Source organism: Sceloporus undulatus, chromosome 2 (assembly GCF_019175285.1).
Source record: "Sceloporus undulatus isolate JIND9_A2432 ecotype Alabama chromosome 2, SceUnd_v1.1, whole genome shotgun sequence".
NCBI lineage: Eukaryota > Metazoa > Chordata > Lepidosauria > Squamata > Phrynosomatidae > Sceloporus > Sceloporus undulatus.
In genome coordinates, this window is record NC_056523.1 from 252,202,845 (window position 1) to 252,223,678 (window position 20,834).

The 20,834-nt window shown below is 40.4% G+C and overlaps 1 protein-coding gene across 1 annotated transcript in view; it reads left to right on the forward strand.

Moving 5' to 3' along the window:
* Window positions 1-10,946, forward strand: part of DAPK1 (death associated protein kinase 1) — a 643,597-nt gene extending 632,651 nt beyond the window's left edge. Inside the window, exons 22-25 of the mRNA XM_042447762.1 lie at window positions 1,485-1,623; window positions 3,736-3,856; window positions 5,418-5,606; window positions 8,560-10,946. Of these exons, the coding sequence (XP_042303696.1) occupies window positions 1,485-1,623; window positions 3,736-3,856; window positions 5,418-5,606; window positions 8,560-9,792 (1,682 nt within the window). The 3' untranslated portion in view covers window positions 9,793-10,946. The remainder of the gene's footprint in view (window positions 1-1,484; window positions 1,624-3,735; window positions 3,857-5,417; window positions 5,607-8,559) is intronic.
* Window positions 10,947-20,834: the final 9,888 nt, after the last annotated feature.

The following is a 20,834-nucleotide window of genomic DNA, read 5'->3' on the forward strand; positions in this document are numbered from 1 at the left end:
AAAATATTGCTGATAACATTACAAAATCTACCTTTTTTTGGATTAACATAAATCATAAAACAAAACTTTTTCGGATTAACATACATCTTAGACCAGTAACTTTTGGCCTTTTTATAAGTCCGCCATATATGCAAAAAGGAGACTTCCTTATCCTGACATCCCCAATATTGATTTGAAACATTCTGGGTCCTTTTTGAAAGCTTATTTGGAGTTAGATGCCAACTATACCTCATCTTGTACAAGTTTTCTTTTAAATTGCTGCACAAATTAAATTTTATTTATTTGGACCACATTTCCCCCAAATATCTGTATCAATATTATGCCCAAAATTTTGGTCTCACCTAATCATGTACTCTTTTACATTTGTCTCTAGTCACAGAAGCCATTTATACACTTTTTAAATTACATGGTCGTTCTCCTTATACAACTCTAAATAAAACTGTTTATCTCTAACCTCAGTGGTTGCATTTCTCTTGTCTTGGTTAAAGCTGTCCTTAAGTTGCATATAAGCAAAGCAGATGAAAATTTTTAATGTATAGCCAGAAATGCAGCTTAATTTAGCCTCCTAACATACATGGCGATCTTGAATTTCCCAGGGATTTTGACTCCAAAATCAGATAAAGCACTGAGAGGTGTCTCAGTGGATGCACAACTGTGTTCAAGTCAGTGGTTTTTGCTTGTGAAAAAAATTACGTTCCTGTAATAATGCCTTTAAATTATCTTTGAATTGGATTATGCTTGGGGTAAGATTGTATAAAGCTTTATAATGAGCATAAAATAAATTCTAAATTAGATTGAGCATGTTTATATTCCATGAAAATAAAAAAACAAGTAGAAGGATGTGGTAGTCCTCACTCACACTGATTTCTTTGATATTACTGTTGACTATTTGTTACAGTACAGGTAAATGCTACAGAATTAAAGTCTAAAAATAGACAACATATAGATATATTTTCCTTATCCGGATTATATATAACCAAGCAGGTTATGTGTATTTATGTTCAGTGCTGTTACCTCATTCATGTCCCATTTGTATCTTTCTCTCTTTCATTCTTTTCCATGGTATCTCCCAGGCTTTCCTACTTAACTCTCACTTAAGTGAGAATTCTTTGTTTGTGTAAGTACTGTAAAGTTGCATTCATACTTGTGTATGAATGTTTTTTAAAATCATTCATTTTCTGCCTGTAATAATCTCAAATGTAAACCTGTAGTACTATAGACCAATGCAGTCAATAGAGGATTTTTAATTAAGAAAAACATTGCCTGTCTCCCCCAGTGTATCTTTAGGTTGTAGTGAAATAGATGGCTTATGAAGAGTTATTGAAATTTGTAAAATCATCTTCCTGCTTTTTGAAATGGAGCATAGTTTTATTTGAAATGATGTTATTGGGTCACACTAGCCACAGTCAGTCTTTTAATATAAGGAAATTTGCAAAGTACATAAGCCTTCTTCCCTGAAATCTTTCATTCTTTTTCCGTTCAAGCATTTGGAGGAAAGCTGAAAACTCCACTGCATGTTGCACTCGTGGCTACTCATGCCGACATTGTAAATCTTCCACGTTCTACTGGAGGAGAATTCCTATATGACAAGGATACATCACTTTTGAAAGAAATTAGGAATAGGTAAGATAAAATAATAGTATTGGAGCATTAAAAGGTATATTAAGATATTAATATTTCTTCTTCATGGTCTTTGTCCATCACATATAAGGTTTCTGTACCCCTGCAAGACATCATTTGGAATGTTCCAATAATCACAAAAGTTCAACGAAAGTTTAAAAACACCATCCGTCTTCACCACATACTCCTAGGGGAGGGTTTACGCCTTCTTGCTCCATTTTGAAGACTGCAGCTGTGGCCAAATGAGAAAACAGACATGTATAGGGAAGGGAGGCAAGTTGTGTAAATACACAGGCAGTCTTGAAGAGTCAGTTACAGATACAGGCAAGCCACCTTCTCTTGGTCTTGATTCATGATGGGGGGGAGGCAAAATATAAATAAATAAGTGGTTTTGGTGTGGTAGTGGTGATAACGATATGATAAGAAAGATTCATTATCTCTTGTTCCATATATATATAAGCACATCTCAAGCTGACTTCAGGGATTGTCACTGTAGACCTAAAGAGAAACAGCACCAATGGAAGTATCCTAATAAGATCAAATAAATGCCCAGGTGGTGATGCTGCAGAAACATTCAAGGGCAAGATCAGCTCACAGCTCAGCAGAGACCAGGCAAAGGTACTCCTTACAACGTGCCTGAAATATAGCTGTTATCATGATGGGTTAGACCTGTACAATGGCATGAAGCAGCCACTTGGCCAACTGGATGTATAAGGTTATCACTTCATTCACTCTCTTAGGGCACACTGAATAAAAAGATCATTGAGGCCCAGTACAGACTGCCGTTTTGCGGCGGCCTGGAACCAATTCTAGGGTTCTGGAGCGCTCAGCATCCGCATGCTTCAAAAATCTAACATGCTGACAGTGCTATCTTTAGGCACCGCTGTCCACACAGCACACTTATCAATGAAGCTTACTGCACTGGGCTTGTGGGCCATTCTCAGAACGGCCCGGCAGGAAACGGAATGAGTGGGGGACGGATTTTACCACACACCAGTCCCTTATTCGTTCCGTTCCCCCTCTCTTCTGTTCCCATTCCGTTCCAGAGGGAACGCTTTTTGAGAACTGTTCAGAACAGTTCTCAAAAATTGCCCCCTCTGGAACTGATTGAGAATGGAAGAGAGGGGAAACGGAATGAATGTGGGACTGGTGTGTGCGGTAAAATCCATCCCCCACTCGTTACGCACACGTTCCTGCTCCTTCCGTTCCGTTCTGAGAACGGACCCAGGAGGACCTGTGCGGTAAGCTCCAATGTCATGTGCATGCCGCATCCAAACAGCGTGGTGCGTGCTTGACATCACCACGATGCCCTAGGGCACTTATGGTGCCTTGGTGACATCGCTGGAAGGAGCTCCATTTCAGAGCTCCTTTTTGCTGTGGATCGTGGCCGTGGCTGTGCGGTTGCCATGGCAATGATCCAGAGAAGTACTTCCAGTCCGCACCAGGCCAAAGTCCCAGAGTTCATCCCTGTTCTTTCCAGTTTTATTTTGGAGATCCATACACATTTCATTTATTCCAGAATATTTTCTGTCAACTACCAGTACAATTAGAGAAACCTCATTTTATTTAAAACCATATTTATATATTCAGGAAGCTTCAGATTACAGTGGTGCCTCGGGTTACGAAATTAATTCGTTCCGTGGCACCGTTCGTAACCCGAAAAGCCTTCGTAAGCCGAATTGCCATAGGCGCTAATGGGGAAAAGCCGCGATTCCGTGCGAAAAAGCCGAAAAAAGCACCAAAAGTTTTTTCGTAACCCGAAAAAACATTCGTAACCCGAAACAATAATTCCCTATGGGATTTTTTCGTATCCCGAAAATTTCGTAACCTGGGTATTTCGTATCCCGAGGTACCACTGTATTTAAAACCATAAACAAATGTTTTTCGTTTCCTCCCCTGATATTTGGAAGAGGGAGGTAGGAAGAGAGATATGCCATTACCAACTGAAGCAATTCATGATGCAACCAGGTGAACTTTGGGGAAAACACCACTGAACCTGATAGCACTTATTTCCAAGTAAAAAAGCTCAGAACTGCTTTACTATATGCCACATTTCTTCAGTTAGAAAAACTGCTAATGAAAAGGATTAAATAAAGAGGTTCTTTTCTTTTTTAGGTTTGGGAATGACCTCCATATTTTGGATAGATTATTTGTTTTGGATGCTGGTGCATCTGGCTCAAAAGATATGAAAATTCTTCGGAATCACCTTCAAGAATTGCGCAGTCAAATTATCTCTGTAAGTCATTATCAAACCTCTTGTAATTTTGCATGCACCTTGGGTTACAAATGTTATCTTATATGAAAGTGTTAAAAACATGAATAGTGTTTAAACCTTATCCATATGGATACAGCAGCTTCATTTAGTTTCTGTCTGATTGCCCTCTGCTGGTTAGTAAGGAAAATAACTTGAACTTGTTATTTTGAAAAGCTCTGGTCCTCTTGTATAAGTACCTATCAATGACAATATTGTTACTTATTGCATTTCTGCCTTGCCCTGTCCCCAAGGAACTCCTGGACTGAAGTTACTCCACTTTATTATCAAAGAATTCCATAGGAAGCTTAGGCTGAGAGTATGTAAATTGCTCAAGACTACCTAATTTGAATCCATGTCTCTTTACTCTCTGTCCAACAGTTAAAGTAGTATGTCATAGTTGAACTCTTATCACTATGTGTAGATGATGTTTCATTTATGTAGTCATTTTTACCTTCATTAGTTTCAAGGCAGAATTTAGCTTGTCTGTTTTGTTTTGTTTTTTAAGGAAAGGACAAAATGTAATACGTATACACAAACACGTCTTCTGTAAAGCTGCTGCTGCTACTCATATTTTGCTGCCAGATCTTCTTGCATGTAAAGTTCTGTATTGTCTGAATGACTCTTTATCAGATACTATGTTTTTACAGTTTGCTTCTTGCTTTCAGATAAATGGCAGTTTACTGTGCCAACTTAAATTTGATTGTATTACTGGTTCCAGCAGAGGGTTTTGCCAGGGGCAGAACTCTGAGAAGTCAAACTCTTTCTAAGTGATATGTTTAAGCTTGTTCAGTACATGTAATATTTGTGGTGTAAATTGATCTACCATTCCAAAGCCATTAGGAATCCCATCACTATTAACAGCCATTCAGCTGACGGGGGGGGGGGGTTACACTTTTGGGGACATAAATCTACATTTTAAGTTTGTGCAGTTAACATTGGAATGATACCCAGACATTGTAATTCTAGAAATACATTGTTTACTTTAGAAATTTCTGGTGGTATAAATTTTCTTCTAAAAACAGTATTAAGGCTTTTTCTGCTTTTCCCACATAGATTGAAGGCAAGCTGTACAAATGTGGGAGCACTTCCTTGTTCTCTAAAACATATTTTATATGAAGAGAAATCCTGAGAATCATAAAACATGGCATGCATTCATATGTAAACAGATGCTGTTGTCCTGCTTTAACCATTCAAGCTTTTCCTTTCACAATTTACATAATGCTTAATTTCTGGTTTTTTTGTCTCTCCCATATTGGGGGGGGGGGGGACATTCAAGCAGGAATAACAGGATATTGCAGTGTTACACTTAAGGAAGATGAACTCATACAGATGCCATTACTCCTAATGTTGTGTTGTAGAAATAACTTCAGAGCATTCTATTTCCAATATCATTAGCAGTGAAAGAGAGAGAGAGAGATCCAAACACAGTTGTTGTCCCCTTCCAGGCTAGAAGGGCTTTTTAAATAAAATATGTTTCTTTAGACAAAAAGAACAATTTACATTCCAGAATTAAAACTAATGACTACTATTGTGTTTCTCCCAGGCATGTCAACCTGTGACCCACTTGTGTGAAAAAATCATCTCCACCTTACCATCATGGAGAAAAATGAATGGACCCAACCAACTCATGTCATTGCAGCAGTTTGTATATGATGTGCAGGATCAGCTTAATCCATTAGCAAGTGAAGATGAGTTAAGACATATTTCACAGCAGTTGCACAGTATAGGAGAAGTAAGTAATATGCAATAATACAATGTTAACTTCATAAACAGTATATAATATACTTGTGTATATGTGTGTGTATATAATTTTCCATCCTAACTGTCAAAAGAGGTTGGTACATTTAAGTTTGGTTTGGTGGCTATTATTATTATTATTAACCTTTATTTATAAAGTGCTGTAAATTTACACAGCGCTGTACATACAGTCTTTTTAATTAGACGGTTCCCTGCCCTCAGGCTTACAATCTAAAAAGACACGACACAAAGGGAGTGGTGGTGGGGAAGGGGCTTCTCTGGTAGGATAATACATATAAAATACATAGCAATACAGGAAATGATTCAATAAAACAGGCAAGAAAAGAACATCAAATAGCAAGTGACAATTATGCAATGCCTGGGAACGTTGCCCTGAACAGGATGGTCTTCAACTCCGTTTTGAAGCTGGTTAAAGAAGTGATGGCTCTTGCTCGCGGGGGAAGAAGGTTCCAGGAGTGAGGGGCAGCGAGTGAAAAGGGGCGAATCCAGGATGGGGCAGAGGAAATCCTGGGCTGGGACAGCAGACCTAGACTACCAGAACGGAGGGCCCTAGTGGGAAGGTGAGGAGAAATAAGGTCTGATAAGTAAGGAGGGGCCGGCCCATGGAGGGCTTTAAACGTCGACAGCAGGAGCTTATACTGAATGCGGAAAAGGAGGGGGAGCCAGTGAAGGGATGCCAACACAGGAGAGATGTGGTCAGAGCGGTGGGTGGATGGGATAATGCGTGCAGCTGAATGCTGGACAGAAATTAAAGGACGGAGGTGAGAAAGAGGAAGCCCAGCCAGGAGGACATTACAGTAATCCAGTCGTGAGATCACTAGGGCATGGACCAGGATCTTGGCAGTAGAGGCGGAGAGATATGGTCGGATTTTGGCAATATTGTACAAAAAGAATCTACAAGCCTTGGCTGTGGTCTGGATCTGGGGGATACATGACAGAGAAGAATCAAAGATAAAACCAAGACTGCAGGCTTGCTGGACTGGTTGAATAGAAATGTTGTTCACAGAGACAGAAAAGGAGTGTTGAACGGTGGACTTAGGAGGAAAGACAAGAAGCTCCGTCTTGGACAAGTTGAGCTTCAAACGCCGATGGCGCATCCACTGCGAGACAGCTGTGAGGCAAGACGAGACTTGCTGTTCAAGCCTTGGAGAAAGGTCAGGGGTGGAAAGATACAACTGGGTGTCATCAGCATACAGGTGGTAGGAAAAGCCAAAAGAGCTGATGAGTTTACCTAAGGACAGTATCTAGAGAGAAAACAGAAGGGGACCCAGAACAGAGCCCTGGGGAACTCCAACAGATAAGGGAACAGGAGATGAAGTCTGACCGCCTGCAACCACTGCAAAAGATCTGTTAGACAAATAAGATCTAAACCAGTCGAGAACAGAGTCTGAGAACCCAAGGTCAGAGAGTATGTCAACTAGGAGACAGTGATCAAGTTATGGCTAGCCATAACTTGTTATATTAATGCAACACTTGCATTATCTGGTTCTGCATTTATAATTTAATTTAATATAGTTTATAATTTAATTCCTTTTTAATGTACTTTTTAAAAATGTTTTTAATTGTACAGTGCGGCCATATCATACGCAGGTGCGCTTTATGCAGCTTTCGCCATATGCTGAAAGCCACGCAGGAAGGAAGAGGCGGCGCATCCCATAGGGAGTAATGGGGCATGTACCCATGGCGCTGCCGCGTGCACAAGCCCCATTCATTTAAATGGGGCTCGAGCATGCACAGAATTTGCTTTACGCGGGGGAGTCCAGAACGGATCCCCCCACGTAAAGCAAGAGTGTACTGTACTGTTTTTAATGCCGTGAAGCCACTCGTGAGTCCCAGTCCTAGGACAAGAGCAGGATACAAATAAATAAAATAAATAAATAAATTTATATAATCTGTTTTACAAGACCCCTATAAGATAGGGCAGGTGCAGAGATAATAACTTGCCCAAGATTGCTCCATAGTTGAACTGGCGGGCTTATCCATTTGATCCACCATAATGGAACCTCGGTAATACCCTATCTTCCACTAATTTTATATAGGTATGGACTGTATTAATTTTATGACTTTGTCTTGTTCATTAATTGATGTAATTTTAGATAATCTGTGCTTGTTGTAATGCTGATTTTATGTAGTGTACTCCCGCCTCGATCCATGGGGAGCGGCGGGAAATATAAATAAAGATATTATTATTATTATTATTATTATTATTATTATTATTATTATTATTTAGTTCTTCTATGGGTAAACCTAAATTCTCTCTCCTTTGCTACACCTAACCCCTAGTCTTCTGAAGAAATTGGAAACCTTGTCAGAATGCTTTCATTTCTAAATTTTTCTAATAATCATTTCTGTTTCCTTGGCTAGGTTGGGTCCATGACAGAGCAAAGATCTCAAAGTATCCTTGAATATGAGGGAGGTATTTTCCACTCATAAAGGAGCTGCTTTTAAAGTTTGCACTGGACTATTGTGTTGGAAAACTTAACAGTGCTACACACTGTGTCTAAATTTCAGTAAAATTTACTTCCATTTATCCATAGGCTGGAGTCTAAAGTCCAATAACATTGCCCAGAATCTACCTTTTATAGCCCTTTTGTAACTCACTTACAAACTATTGCTCAGCCTTATAAAGAGCAGCAGTTAATTTCAACTATTTAGACAACTTTAAAACTATGTCCTTTTCGTGTATGAAATCAATTAACTGGAGATAAAACCGATGTGTTCTTGCACCCAAAAGTATGCTTCATATTTACAATTATAAAATCTGTCATTAGATACAGAATCAGGCATCACAGGAATCTGAACCCAAGAAGTGCTTTTACAGTCAGTGACTCTGTTCAGATTGGCCAGTTGGGAAACCATGATGATCACAACTGTCTTCTTTTATTTTGTATTTGAATCTGACATAGGACTTTCTTTTCACTGAACAGATCAATATCATGCAGAGTGAAACTGTCCAAGATGTTGTCCTACTGGATCCTCGTTGGCTGTGTTCAAATGTCCTTGGAAAACTCCTGTCAGTAGAAAACCCCAAAGCTCTCCATCACTATAGAGGTCGGTATACAATAGAAGACATCCAGCGCCTAATACCAGACAGTGATATAGAAGAACTTATACAGATCTTGGATGCCATGGATATCTGCGCCAGAGATCTCAGCAGTGGAACAATGATTGACATCCCTGCCTTGATCAAGACTGATAGCCTCCATAGATCTTGGGCTGATGAAGAGGATGAAGTGATGATTTATGGTGGTGTAAGAATTGTTCCTGTGGAACACCTAACCCCGCTTCCGTGTGGAATTTTCCACAAAGTTCAGGTAAATCTGTGCAGGTGGATTCATCAACAGAGTACAGAGGGAGATGCAGATATACGTCTGTGGGTAAACGGATCAAAGATTGTGAACCGTGGAGCTGAGCTTCTTGTGCTACTTGTCAACAATGGTCAAGGAATTGAAGTTCAAGTCAGAGGCCTGGAAACAGAGAAGATCAAATGCTGCTTATTCCTAGACTCAGTGTGTAGTACTATTGATAATCTGATGGCCACAACATTGCCAGGTCTCTTAACAGTCAAACATTATCTCAGTCCTCAGCAACTGAGGGAACATCATGAACCAGTTATGATCTATCACCCAAGAGATTTTTTCCGGGCACAGAGTCAAAAGGAGACTTCGCTAACTAATACCATGGGTGGATATAAAGAAAGCTTTAGCAGTATATTGTGCTTTGGCTGTCTTGATGTCTACTCACAGGGAAACTTGGGGATGGATATCCATGTATCAGATCTGAATCTGCTTACAAGGAGAAAATTGAGTCGGCTTCTGGACCCACCAGATCCCATGGGCAAGGACTGGTGCCTTCTTGCTATGAACTTGGGCCTTCCTGATCTCGTGGCAAAATATAATATAAACAATGGGAATCAACATGACTTTATACCAAGCCCGTCCTATGCCCTTCTGCATGAATGGGGCAATGCCCCTGAAAGTTCTGTGGGTATCCTCATGTCCAAGTTGAGGGAACTGGGCCGCAGAGATGCAGCTGACTTTTTACTAAAAGCATCCTCTGTGTTCAGAGTCAGTCTAGATGCAAATGGCCAAGAAGCCTATGCTTCAAGCTGTAACAGTGGGACATCATACAATTCAATTAGCTCGGTTGTTTCTCGGTGAAAGCAAATTCTAGAAAGCGTACATTTTTCTAATTGCAGCTGATGAGAAAGGATTCCATATGGCAGTTTTGTATGTATTAATAAATGTCTCCATCAGTGGCTTGCCACCATTCCCCCAGCATCACTTTTAAATGACCATCTACTTTTTAACTGTGACCTGTTGCTCTTATTTTAGTTTTAAAAGGCTGGTGTACTTCTGGTATTTTACCATTCTGATTATACATTGTGCTGCTTAAATAATCATTTTAAATAGAAGGACTCCAGCTTTTCAGTAACCAAGAAAGGGTTTTTTAATATATATAAAAGAAAACATTTTCTTAACAGAATATGACTATGTAATGTGATTAAAGCTCATTCTTATGTCCTTATTTTTATTCATTGTGCTTGTTTAATTTTTTTAAAAGATATTTATAGCAAAGTAATGCTATTCTATTTGGATTTTAACACCAAGCTTAGGAACAAAAAAGTGAGTGCCTTTTGCAGAAGATAATGTGGTTAAAATCAAGTGATCCTGTTAAGCTGTAAGACAATGCTACCTCTATTTCACTGTCTGCATGCTGGCTGTTACAAGTGGTGCTTGCCTTTGTGTTTTCCTGAAGTTTTAAGATACTCATTCTGCTGAAGAGCTTTCATGTTGGATACCAACATGAGAGTAGAAACATATAAGACATTATCAGTTTTATTTCCGTTTAAGTGGAATGAAATTTTAAAAACCCATGAACTTGCACCTTCCATTATTTCCACATATCTCAGGTAAAGATTTGACACAAATGTAAAGTTCACCAAGGCACAGATACAAGTGTTAACTAAATGGACTTATTCTGTATTTTAACAGTGATCATTTGTGCAAATCAAATGGTTTGACTTTCAGATACTAGTGTGCTTATTTCTTATACTTGAAGGTTTACTTTTTTTAATTAAGGAAAGCAAGAATTTCTTGCAGTGAGAGAACTTAAAATTGGTATGAGGGAACAAGACTATTTCTTCTGTTCTGAAAAGCATGTAATGTTAATGGTACAAGATATATTATGTGTATATACAAATATAAGGTATGTATATATATTAATACTGTTTTTCCTTAATCTTTGTTGTAGTAAAATTTCAAAGGATTTTTTTTTTACAAATAAACTGTTGCCTGTTGCAACTTTTTCACCACTCCTCATTTCCTAGCTGCATTTATATCACTGAACTACAAAATGAGCACAAAATCCTGTGGTATGTTGGCATACAGGTGTATTAGAATGTTGGTCCTAGCAATCTGGCTTCAGTAGCAGCTAAGAATAATACTTAAAGCAGGAGAAATAACTATTGAGTCCTTCAGCGATAGCCAACCTATGGCACGCGTACCAGAGGTGGCACTCAGAGCCCTCTCTGTGGGCACATGTGCCGTTGCCCCAGCACAGAGTTTGCCAGAGTTTGTTACTAGAAAGCCAGAGAGACATGGCACTTTGCAATAAATAAGTGGGTTTTGGGTTGCAGTTTGGGCACTCGACCTGTAAAAGGTTCACCATCACTGTAGTCTAGATGTTGGATTGCAACTCCCAGAATTCCTTTTGACTATGTTGGCTAGAGTTGCAGCTCATCAACAACATCCAGCTGCATTGATTCCCATCCTTGATTTAAAGTACAGTTCTCCCACCCTTTTCGTGGGCTTGGAATGCACAGTCTCACTCTTTGTAGAAGGGACAAGCAGGGAGGGACAGAATTGCGGCATGCACCCCTATGTGCCCCTGCACATGCACCATTATTTTCAATGGGACTCGAATATTTGCGAGTTGCCATTTTTGCGTGGGGGTCTGGAATAGATCCCCCACAAATTGGGAGGGGCTTCTTTTTATAATGTATATGCCACAATGCAGCCATTAGCACAGTAGCCTGTGAACCAACCACTGAAAGTTTAGAAAGTTTAGAAGTTGTGAGATGCATCTCATAATGATCTGGATATTGTAAAAAGTGAAGGAACTACTTTCTGTCTTATTTGTTTTAGATTATGAATGATAGAGCATCAAAGGGGAGAATTCAGAGAAGTAGGTGTAAAGATAAAATGTAAAAACATGCTTTTGAAGCATTTGTGTTGCTGAATACTCTTCTTTTAAACTAAAACAAATCCTCAAAAGGGCCAGCTTGGCTACTCCTGAATAAGTCTCCTTTTAACTATGTGGAAATGGCTTTTAGTATAAATTTTATAATTCCTGGCAAAGGGCTGTCATTTCCTCTCTCACAGTGATGATTCTGCAGTTTGGAATAGCTGTGATAGTGAAGGTGTGGTTTTCTGTACACTGCAACTTAAGTGTAAGCACATGATGTAACAAGGCAGGAAAGTGGATCATAGTGACTCACAATCATCAGGCAACAACATTCAGCAGGACTTTCTGTAAAAGAAACACACTAGGTTTATGACTTTAAAAAGTAGTTGTAATGTAATTTCTTTTTTGCAAAAGTAGTCCTTTATTGGTAAGATGATTTTGGATGGAATCTTTTTCCCCCCAAAATCTTTTTAATGTCATATATTTTACTTCTTCCAAGTTAGCAGTAATTTTAATGCTCATTTACATCCCACAAACCCATTATGGCATATAATTATCTGTATTTAAAATGTTTATTTATTTTAGGAGAAAAATGCATGTTGTAACTACTTGGTTTTCTAACCATCTTTTCAGAGCTTTTGAAACTGCTATTTTAAAACTGTTGCCATTACTCATTGCTGAAAAAGTAGCTTATTGCATTGCAACTTGAATCCTTTGAATCGATAATACTTTAAAATTTCCTGTCAAATGCTTTCAAAATGCCCTTCATTTCACCCTAATAAGTAACATAAAGTATAAGTAACAGACCACATATACAAAGAGAGCTGGAGAACAAAACACACAACTTTATTAATCCCCAGCTGGATTGTTTTAGACCAGCAAGAGACAATGGTCCATGAACCAAATAAGCTGCCTGACATTTGATACTTCTATCCTATTAGTCCACCTGCCAAGAGGACATCAAGCATATAGAAACCATTTAACAGTGGTTTTAAAATAGTGGTCCCCAAACTTTTTTCAGAATAACCCGCTTTCCTCTTAGGCAACAACCCTAGTGTTGTCGTCCCCAACACCTATTTCCTGATATTAAGTATACTGTTCTGCAAATTCAAAATAACTAATGTCGGTCACTACTCCCATTGCACCTGGTCACTCCAAGAGCTGCATCCAAACAGCTGGCTGAGCAGCAATTGAGAAGCCTCATCATGCTGCCCTTGTGGCAAAGGCCAGGGCAGGTGAGAGGCCTCTTGCTGCTTGGTTGCTGCTTCCAAGTGACCAGATAGAAAGGGAGAAGCTTCTCCTCTGCAAGTAAAGACTCTCAATCCGCCTTCATCAGGGCAGAGTGGGACACAGCCAGTGTTTCTGTAGGGATTTAGAGACTGCATGCTCAGGACTGAAGAAGTTTTAACTGGAAAAATGAGAGATTTTAAATACAGAAACCCATCCCAAGGTGAAGGACTCTTTCCAAGAATGGATCATGGATAGTCCTTCCCCTGGAAATGTTCAAATGCTTACATGCGCACGCACACACACATATTTTCTTCTGCGACCTCTTCTCTGCATTCAGTGTGCTTGTGATGCCATCTAAAGTCCTAAACAGTGTGGGACGTCAATTTTTGAAATAGTGCCTCTTCCCATGTGGTTCATCCTAACAACAGATACTGTATGTTGGAGGGGAATACACTGTGTGACAAGACCAAGACAGACAAGGGCCTTCTGGGTGTTGTGACAAGCCAGCTGTGGAATATCCTCTCCTTGGAGGCCCAACTGGTGTTAATGTTGGTCTCATTTCCACACTAAACAGCTTATCACATGGGAGGCAAAGTGCCCAAATCCCATGGATAAAACAGGGTTTTAATCCTGGGAATATCCCGCAACAGCAGGATTATTTTCAGAGATGTTGGGCGATTTTGACATTAACCCATGCAGAAAGCCACAAAATTCCACCACTTTTTAACTTCGGCCTAATGACTTCATCCAGTGTTTTGTATTGTTTTAAACTTCAACTTTTAACTTTCACGTTTAAGTAAAGTTTTTAACTTTGAGCAACTGAAATGGTGAAATGACTGGAAACCATGGCTTATGAGGGACAATTTAGGGAGCTGGATATGTTTAGCCTGGAGAACAGAAGGTTAAGAGGTGATATGATAGCCCTATTTAAATATTTGAAAGGACGTTGAAGACAGAGCTAGTTTGTTTTCTGTACCTCCAGAGAATAAGACCCAGAGCAATGGATTCAAACAACAGGAAATGAGATTCCAACTCAACATTAGAAAGAATTTCCTGACAGTGAAAGCTGTTTGACAATGGAATATGCTGCCTCAGAGTGTGATGGAGGCTTCTTCTTTGGGGGCTTTTAAAGAGAGGCAGGATGGCCATCTGTTGGGAGTGCTACATGGCAAGGGGTTGGACTGGATGGCCCTTGTGGTCTCTTCCTCAAGAAGACACACTATGGCTTATTTTCAGGGGAGGCCTTATTTTGGTACAATAATCTACATTTATTCAAATATAGTTAACTTGTCGTCTTCTGGAACATCGTCATAATTCTCCAAATCCAGAATTCCACCCTGAATTTCTTGTGACTTCCTTTCCTTTAGAACCATTGGCCCGAATCCTTCCACTCCCTTCCTGCCCCCTTCCGTTCCGCACCGGACCTATCACTATGCCTTATTTTTGGGGTATGGCTTATATTGTGCAACTGCTTAGAAATCCTGTTAAACGTTGTTTTCTGGGTATGTCATATTTTGGAGGGAACATGGTACATCAGAAGAAATAAAAGATTACTCATTGCATCAATGTAGCTTGCTGTTGTGCTCCTTCAAGTCATTTATGACTTATCACAGCATTTTCTGGGAGTGTGTGACTTGCCCAATGTCACCCAGTGATTTTCCATGGTTAAGGGGGGAATCGAACCCTGGTCTCCAGGATCATAGTCCAATGCTCAAACCATTACACACACCCTCATTGTTATTGTTGAAATGTAACTTGTTGATCAGAAAATAACAGGCAACCAGAGTAGTGTATGGTTTGAGTGTTAGCTTACAGTTGTAAACCGCTTAGACACTGCTTAGGCGGTATGAAGTGGTATATAAATGAAGCTTGCTTTGTTTGTTGGACTACAACATGGTTAATGGGATTTATGCATTGTTATTTAACGGTTGGCTATATAGGTGGTGGTAGTGGTTTTTAAAACATTAGGGGGAGCAATTAAAATCTTGTTAGGGATAAATTCTTCCAGAACACGGCCACATAGCCCTAAAAAAACAAAAAAAACAAAATCTTGTTTATTAAGCATTCAACACTGATCCATGAAACCAGAGTGGTATTCGGCATAGCAGATGCTTTTGCTGTAGATGCTGCTTTTTGATCTTCAGTCATTTGTTTTTTTGGCAGTCAGGTGGCCTGCTCCTTTAATAAATCTGATGTGTCATACTTTGAGATAAGCCCCATATAGTGGTCACCCAAGCCATGATCCTCTCTGTACTTAGGACGATCCTACTCTGTACTGTACTTAGAAGGCACGATCTAGGTATCTTACTGGAGCACAAACTAAACACGAGTTAACAGTGTGACATGGCAAAACAAAATCCCAATACAATTCTATGTTGTATCAGCTGACGTAATAAACACATCAAAGGACATACTTTGTTTTGGTCACTCTTCATCTGGAGAAGCATATCTGCAAGTGTCAAAAGAGATCAGCCAAAATGGTAAAGGTTCTGCAACCAGTCCTTGTGGAGAACGGCTAAAAGACCTGGACATTTTAGTGCGGCAAAGAGAAGACAAAAGATTATATGATAGCTATACTTAAATGTCTGAAGGGCTGTCACATGGAGAAATGAGTCAGCTTGTTTTTCACTGGGGTAGGACACAAACCAGTGAATTCAAATTACAAGAAAGGAGATTCCAAAAAGCATTAAGAACAACTTTGTTGTTCTGTGCCTTCCAGTCATTTGTGACCTACGATGATCCTGAGTCAAACTTACATGGGGTTTTCCTAGCAAGATTTACTCTGAGGAGGTTTTCCATTGTGTTCCTGTGGGGCTGAGTGTGCTGACATCCTGATGGCAAACCTGTTTGATAGTGGAAATAAATAGAGCCACCATGGTGTATTGATTTGAGTTGGTCTAAGACTCTGGAAAACCATGGTTCAAATTGTCCATGGAAACCTACTGGGTGACCTTAGGCAAGTCACACATTCTCAGCTACAGAGGAAGGCAATGGCAACCCCCCCTCTGAAAAATTCCTGCCAAGAAAACTCATTGATAAGGTCACCCTAGGATTGCCATGGGTAGCCACACAAGTAGAAACAATTGTCTTGGAAGGTGGTGGACTTTTCTTCAATGAAACATTTTAAACAGGAACTGAATATCTGTCTCAGGAATGCTCTTGCAGGAGATTCCTCCATCAATGCAGTGTTGAACTAGATGAAGCTCAGAGTCTTTTCCAACTATGCAACTCTATGATTCAGTGACATGCAGACTGAGATCCTATATCAGAGCATAGATCAACCAACACAGTTCTGCATCCTTCCTCTCCTTTTTCTCCAAAATTCAGGTATTGCCCCATCCCAGCAGCAACATCTTTGCTTACTAGGGGACAGGCAAATAGCCTAAAGCAGCAGCTTTACTCAGCTGGGGAATAGGAGACAAGGGTGCACTTGCACATGGAATGCACCCTCCCTTCCCTTCATCAAGGAACCCAAAGCAATTCATGGTCTGAATTACCACCTCCTCTTTCCACTTCCCACCAGGAAGAAGCAGCTTCTACAGCCCCTATCTGTGCTTTCATGCTACCTGGGACTGGGTACAGGAGAGATGTCAGGGCAGAGTGCAAGTCAAAGCGAAGTACCTCTACACCTCATCCATGAAGGGACATACTTATGCACAAGCATGCATATCAGTAACAGAAGGCCGGACACAATCCACTACTAGGACTGTACTCAAAACATTGCTTACTCTGTAGAACATGTCAGAGCTCGTACTCCACTGCAACACCCCTTGAGAGCCCATGGTCATGTTCATACCATGACAGAGAGAGCAATGTAGATAGCGGTATACCCATCAGATGCAACCAGTATGGCAGGGATTTGAGGGGGTTTAGTTCAAGAACAGTCAATGTGGTGTAGTGATTTGAAGTATTGTACTATGACTCTGGAGACCAAGAGTTCAAATCACCACTCATCCATGGAAACCCACTGACTGACCTTGGGGAAGTTACATGATCTCAGCCTCAGAGGAAGACAAGGGCAAACCTCCTCTGAACAAATCTTGCCCAGAAAACCCCATAACCCCAGGGTCACTATAAGTCAGAAGTGACTTGAAGGCACCCAACAACAGCAGCATTTTAAAAAACCCAGGGGAGCACAGGTTTCCAGTTCTGGGCTATTATTTCCTGGTTAGTGCCACTGGCTCATGAAAAGTGAGGAACAAACAAGATATGTGCACCAGGACACTGTTCATTCTCATTAAGTTGTTTCCTGGCTGATCATTATCTGTAAAGATGGCTGATCATTATAAAGCACTCAATTCAAGTGAAACAAAGAAAAAGGTGATGTACAAATGAAGATATTACAGCTCTTCTCCTTATTTCTTTCCTTGTGCCTGACAGCATTACTGTTTTTAATAATGAACACATTTTTACAATATCAATTGTTCTCATAACTTCACATTCTTAAGAACTACTTTTCCAGACATGCATGAAGAACAGCAAAAAGGACTGTCATAAGACAAACATGTGACTGAATACATGAGGTTTACTTATTTGTCTTTCCCAACTGTCCCATTGAGAAATGACCAAAAAGAGCAAGTGAGTGCCACAGATAGGGCTAGTTTTGTTGAGGCTGCAGTTTACACAGTGCTTTCTGACTCACGGCCAAGGGTTATCATAGTCAGGCTTCTTGTTTTTGCTGCTTCTCACATTCCACAGTGTCCTAAAACAAGTGGTCACAGGTTGCAAAAGAATTTTTACCTCATTCATTTTATGGGCTTGTCTTCTTAATCTGCTACAATGTATGCCCTAGGCCCTGGGTGGCTTGTACAATTTGCAAATTAATTCAAACCACACTGGACATACAAAAATGTTTGACAGACACCCCCCCCCCACCTCCCTTATAATATTTAGCTGGATGAAAATGAAGTTTAGCCTGGAGAAGAGAAGGTTAAGAGGTGATATGATAGCCCTGTTTAAATATTTGAAAGGATGTCATATTGAGGAGGGAGCAAGCTTGTTTTCTGCTGCTCCAGAGAACAGAACCCAGAACAATGGATGCAAGCTCCAGGAAAAGCGATTCCAGGTCAACATTAGGAGGAACTTCCTGACAGTAAGGGCTGTTCGACAGTGGAACAAACTCCCTCGGAGTGTAGTGGAGTCTCCTTCTTTGGAAGTCTTTAAGCAGAGGCTAGATGGCCATCTGTCAGGGATGCTTTGATTTGGATTTCCTGCATGGCAGGGGGTTGGACTGGATGGCCCGTGCGTTCTCTTCCAACTCTATGATTCTATGATTCTGAAACTGTTGTATTTATCCACCAACAAACCTAGGACTAAAATCCTCCATCACTGACTGCACACTGGAGCACTGCAAAAGGTGGGAACCTTTTTCTGATGGGATTCAGGAGACCCATGACTTCCTACTGCCCTCTGTCCTGAATTACAAGTGCCATATGGCTCTGTTGGAATTTGTAACTCTTCCCTTGCATTGTCATTATACAAGGACAACCCATTCCACAAAGTGCAGTACTGTTGCCCATCATGACCATTTCACAATGGCCACACTGCTTGCTCTGCTAGTACACTGGTCCCAGTGGCATTGCTATGACACCTCTGTCCTGAGAATACCTTTGTTGTGCAACACCACAATTCTAAACTGCACAATTGCAAGTGGTTTTGCAGTTGATATCCAATGTGCAGAGCGCTCTGTATTTGAATCACAGGAGCAAGTGGCAAGCATATAAACCAGTTCCAATTTGCAGTTATGATTTTAAATCATGGATGTTTATAAATGTTACTATGGATCTTCTCAGAGCCAGTGTAGTGTAGTAATTTGAGTGTTGGAGACCAGGGTTTAAATCCCATCCAGCCATGGAAACCCACTGGGTGACCTTGGGCACATCACACTCCCACAGCCTCAGAAAAAGGCAAAGACAAGTACCCTCTGAACAAATTTTGCAAGAAAACCCCATAATAGGGTCGTCTTAGGGTTGCCATAGGTTGGAAATTACTTGAAGGCACACAATGGCATGGATTTTTTGAAGGACACACTAAGCACACTAAGAGGACATTGTTTGAAGTTTGGAGATGCTCCCACTCACTTCAAAGGTTATGGAGCAGTTATGTAAAAATTCATCAGGAGGACACTTGAAGTTTGGAGACACTCCCATGCACTTCGAAAGTTATGGAGGAGTTATGTAAAAATTCAGCAAGTCCCCGGAGTTGTAATATTCAGCATAATGTAGTGGTCTACAGCCTTCATTAAATAAAAGAATAATTTTGTGAAGCCAGAATTGAAAATATAAAGCCATTATTATAGCACAGATCACTTAATATATATTTTTAAGTCAGCCTTAAGTAACCAGTAGGAAGTAACACAGCTCAGAAGCTCCACAATATCCAGTAGCAGATTTGGAAGAGAGACGAGTTTGAAAGACATCAGAGTGGAAAGAAGGCAGATTGGGAAGCTAGGGATAGAATTCAAAATGATTTGTTGTCAGTGGGCAAAGATTGTTTAAACAACAACAAAAATTGTTTACCAATAAATAGCAGTTGTTAACAATTGTTTAATGGTAGCAACAAAAAGTTTATTAGTAGGAGTACCAATTTATGGGTCATGAGAAGGGGCACCATGCACTCTGTTTCTTTTTCTGAGAGGTCCACAGTTTTCCTGGGTCCCAGAATGGAGCAAGAAGTCCAACAAGTCAGATACATCCTGATTGGCTAGCAGGGGAAAGGACTTGGAAGAAAATGGAGGCTTGACTCAGGTAGTCTCTTGGCCTATATAACCTGCTTCCCCCACGATGCCAACAGTCAGTCAACTCCAATCATCATCCCTATCCACCTTCTCTCCCTGGGTGCTTGGGGTTTTCTTTTTGTCAGTGGCATCACACAGCTAAGACAGGTTGTCATGACTCTGAGTAGTTTGGATATTCAGTTTGGAGGTATATGGGGCCCATGGGCCATCATACCCAATACAAAGAGTACCTTAAAAGACCTTGGGAGTGTAGGCTATCAAGTCATGCCCAATTCAAGGGCAGATGACTCTGCCAGCTGACAAGGGAACCATATAGTAGCTGCCACCAGCACTATGCAGCATGTGACCTATGTTTTCATTTGACGGCAGATAACTTGACTGATTAATGGGTTGCCATGATCTAGATGGCAGATTGACCATGGAGCAAGCTTATTTTCTGCTGCTCCAGAGATTAGGACACGGAACAGTGGATACAAACTGCAGGAAAAGAGATTCCATCGCAACATTATGAGGAACTTCTTGACAGTAAGAGCTGTTTGACAGTGGCACATACTCCCTTGGAGGGTGGTGGTGTTTCCTTCCTTGGAGGTCTTTAAACAGAGGCTGGATGGGGTGCTTTGATTGGACTGGATGGCCCTTGTGGTCTCTTCCAACTCTATGATTCTATGATTCAAAGTCCATTCAGCTGAAACCATTGTTCATGCCAACCAAAGGTATTTTCCACTCATGTTTCACTCTTGCCACTGGGTCCACAAACAGCTCCCTTAACCCTAAAATATTTTGCTGAAGTGAAAATAAAGCTGGGGGAAAGTGTAAGCAAGACCAAATATTTGGACAGAAGACTGAGCTATACTCAACTGCTGTCCTGAAAACAAATCTTGATCTCAGATTTCTTTAGGTAAGTGTATGCTTTTGGTATCAAGCTCCACTTGGATTTAGAAATGCTAGTAAAAAGTAAACTAGATGCTGTAAGCCTGAACTCTATACACCCCGGTCTACCTGCTAGAATCACATTAAAAATGCCAGTTGAATCTCAGCAAAAGCCCAGTA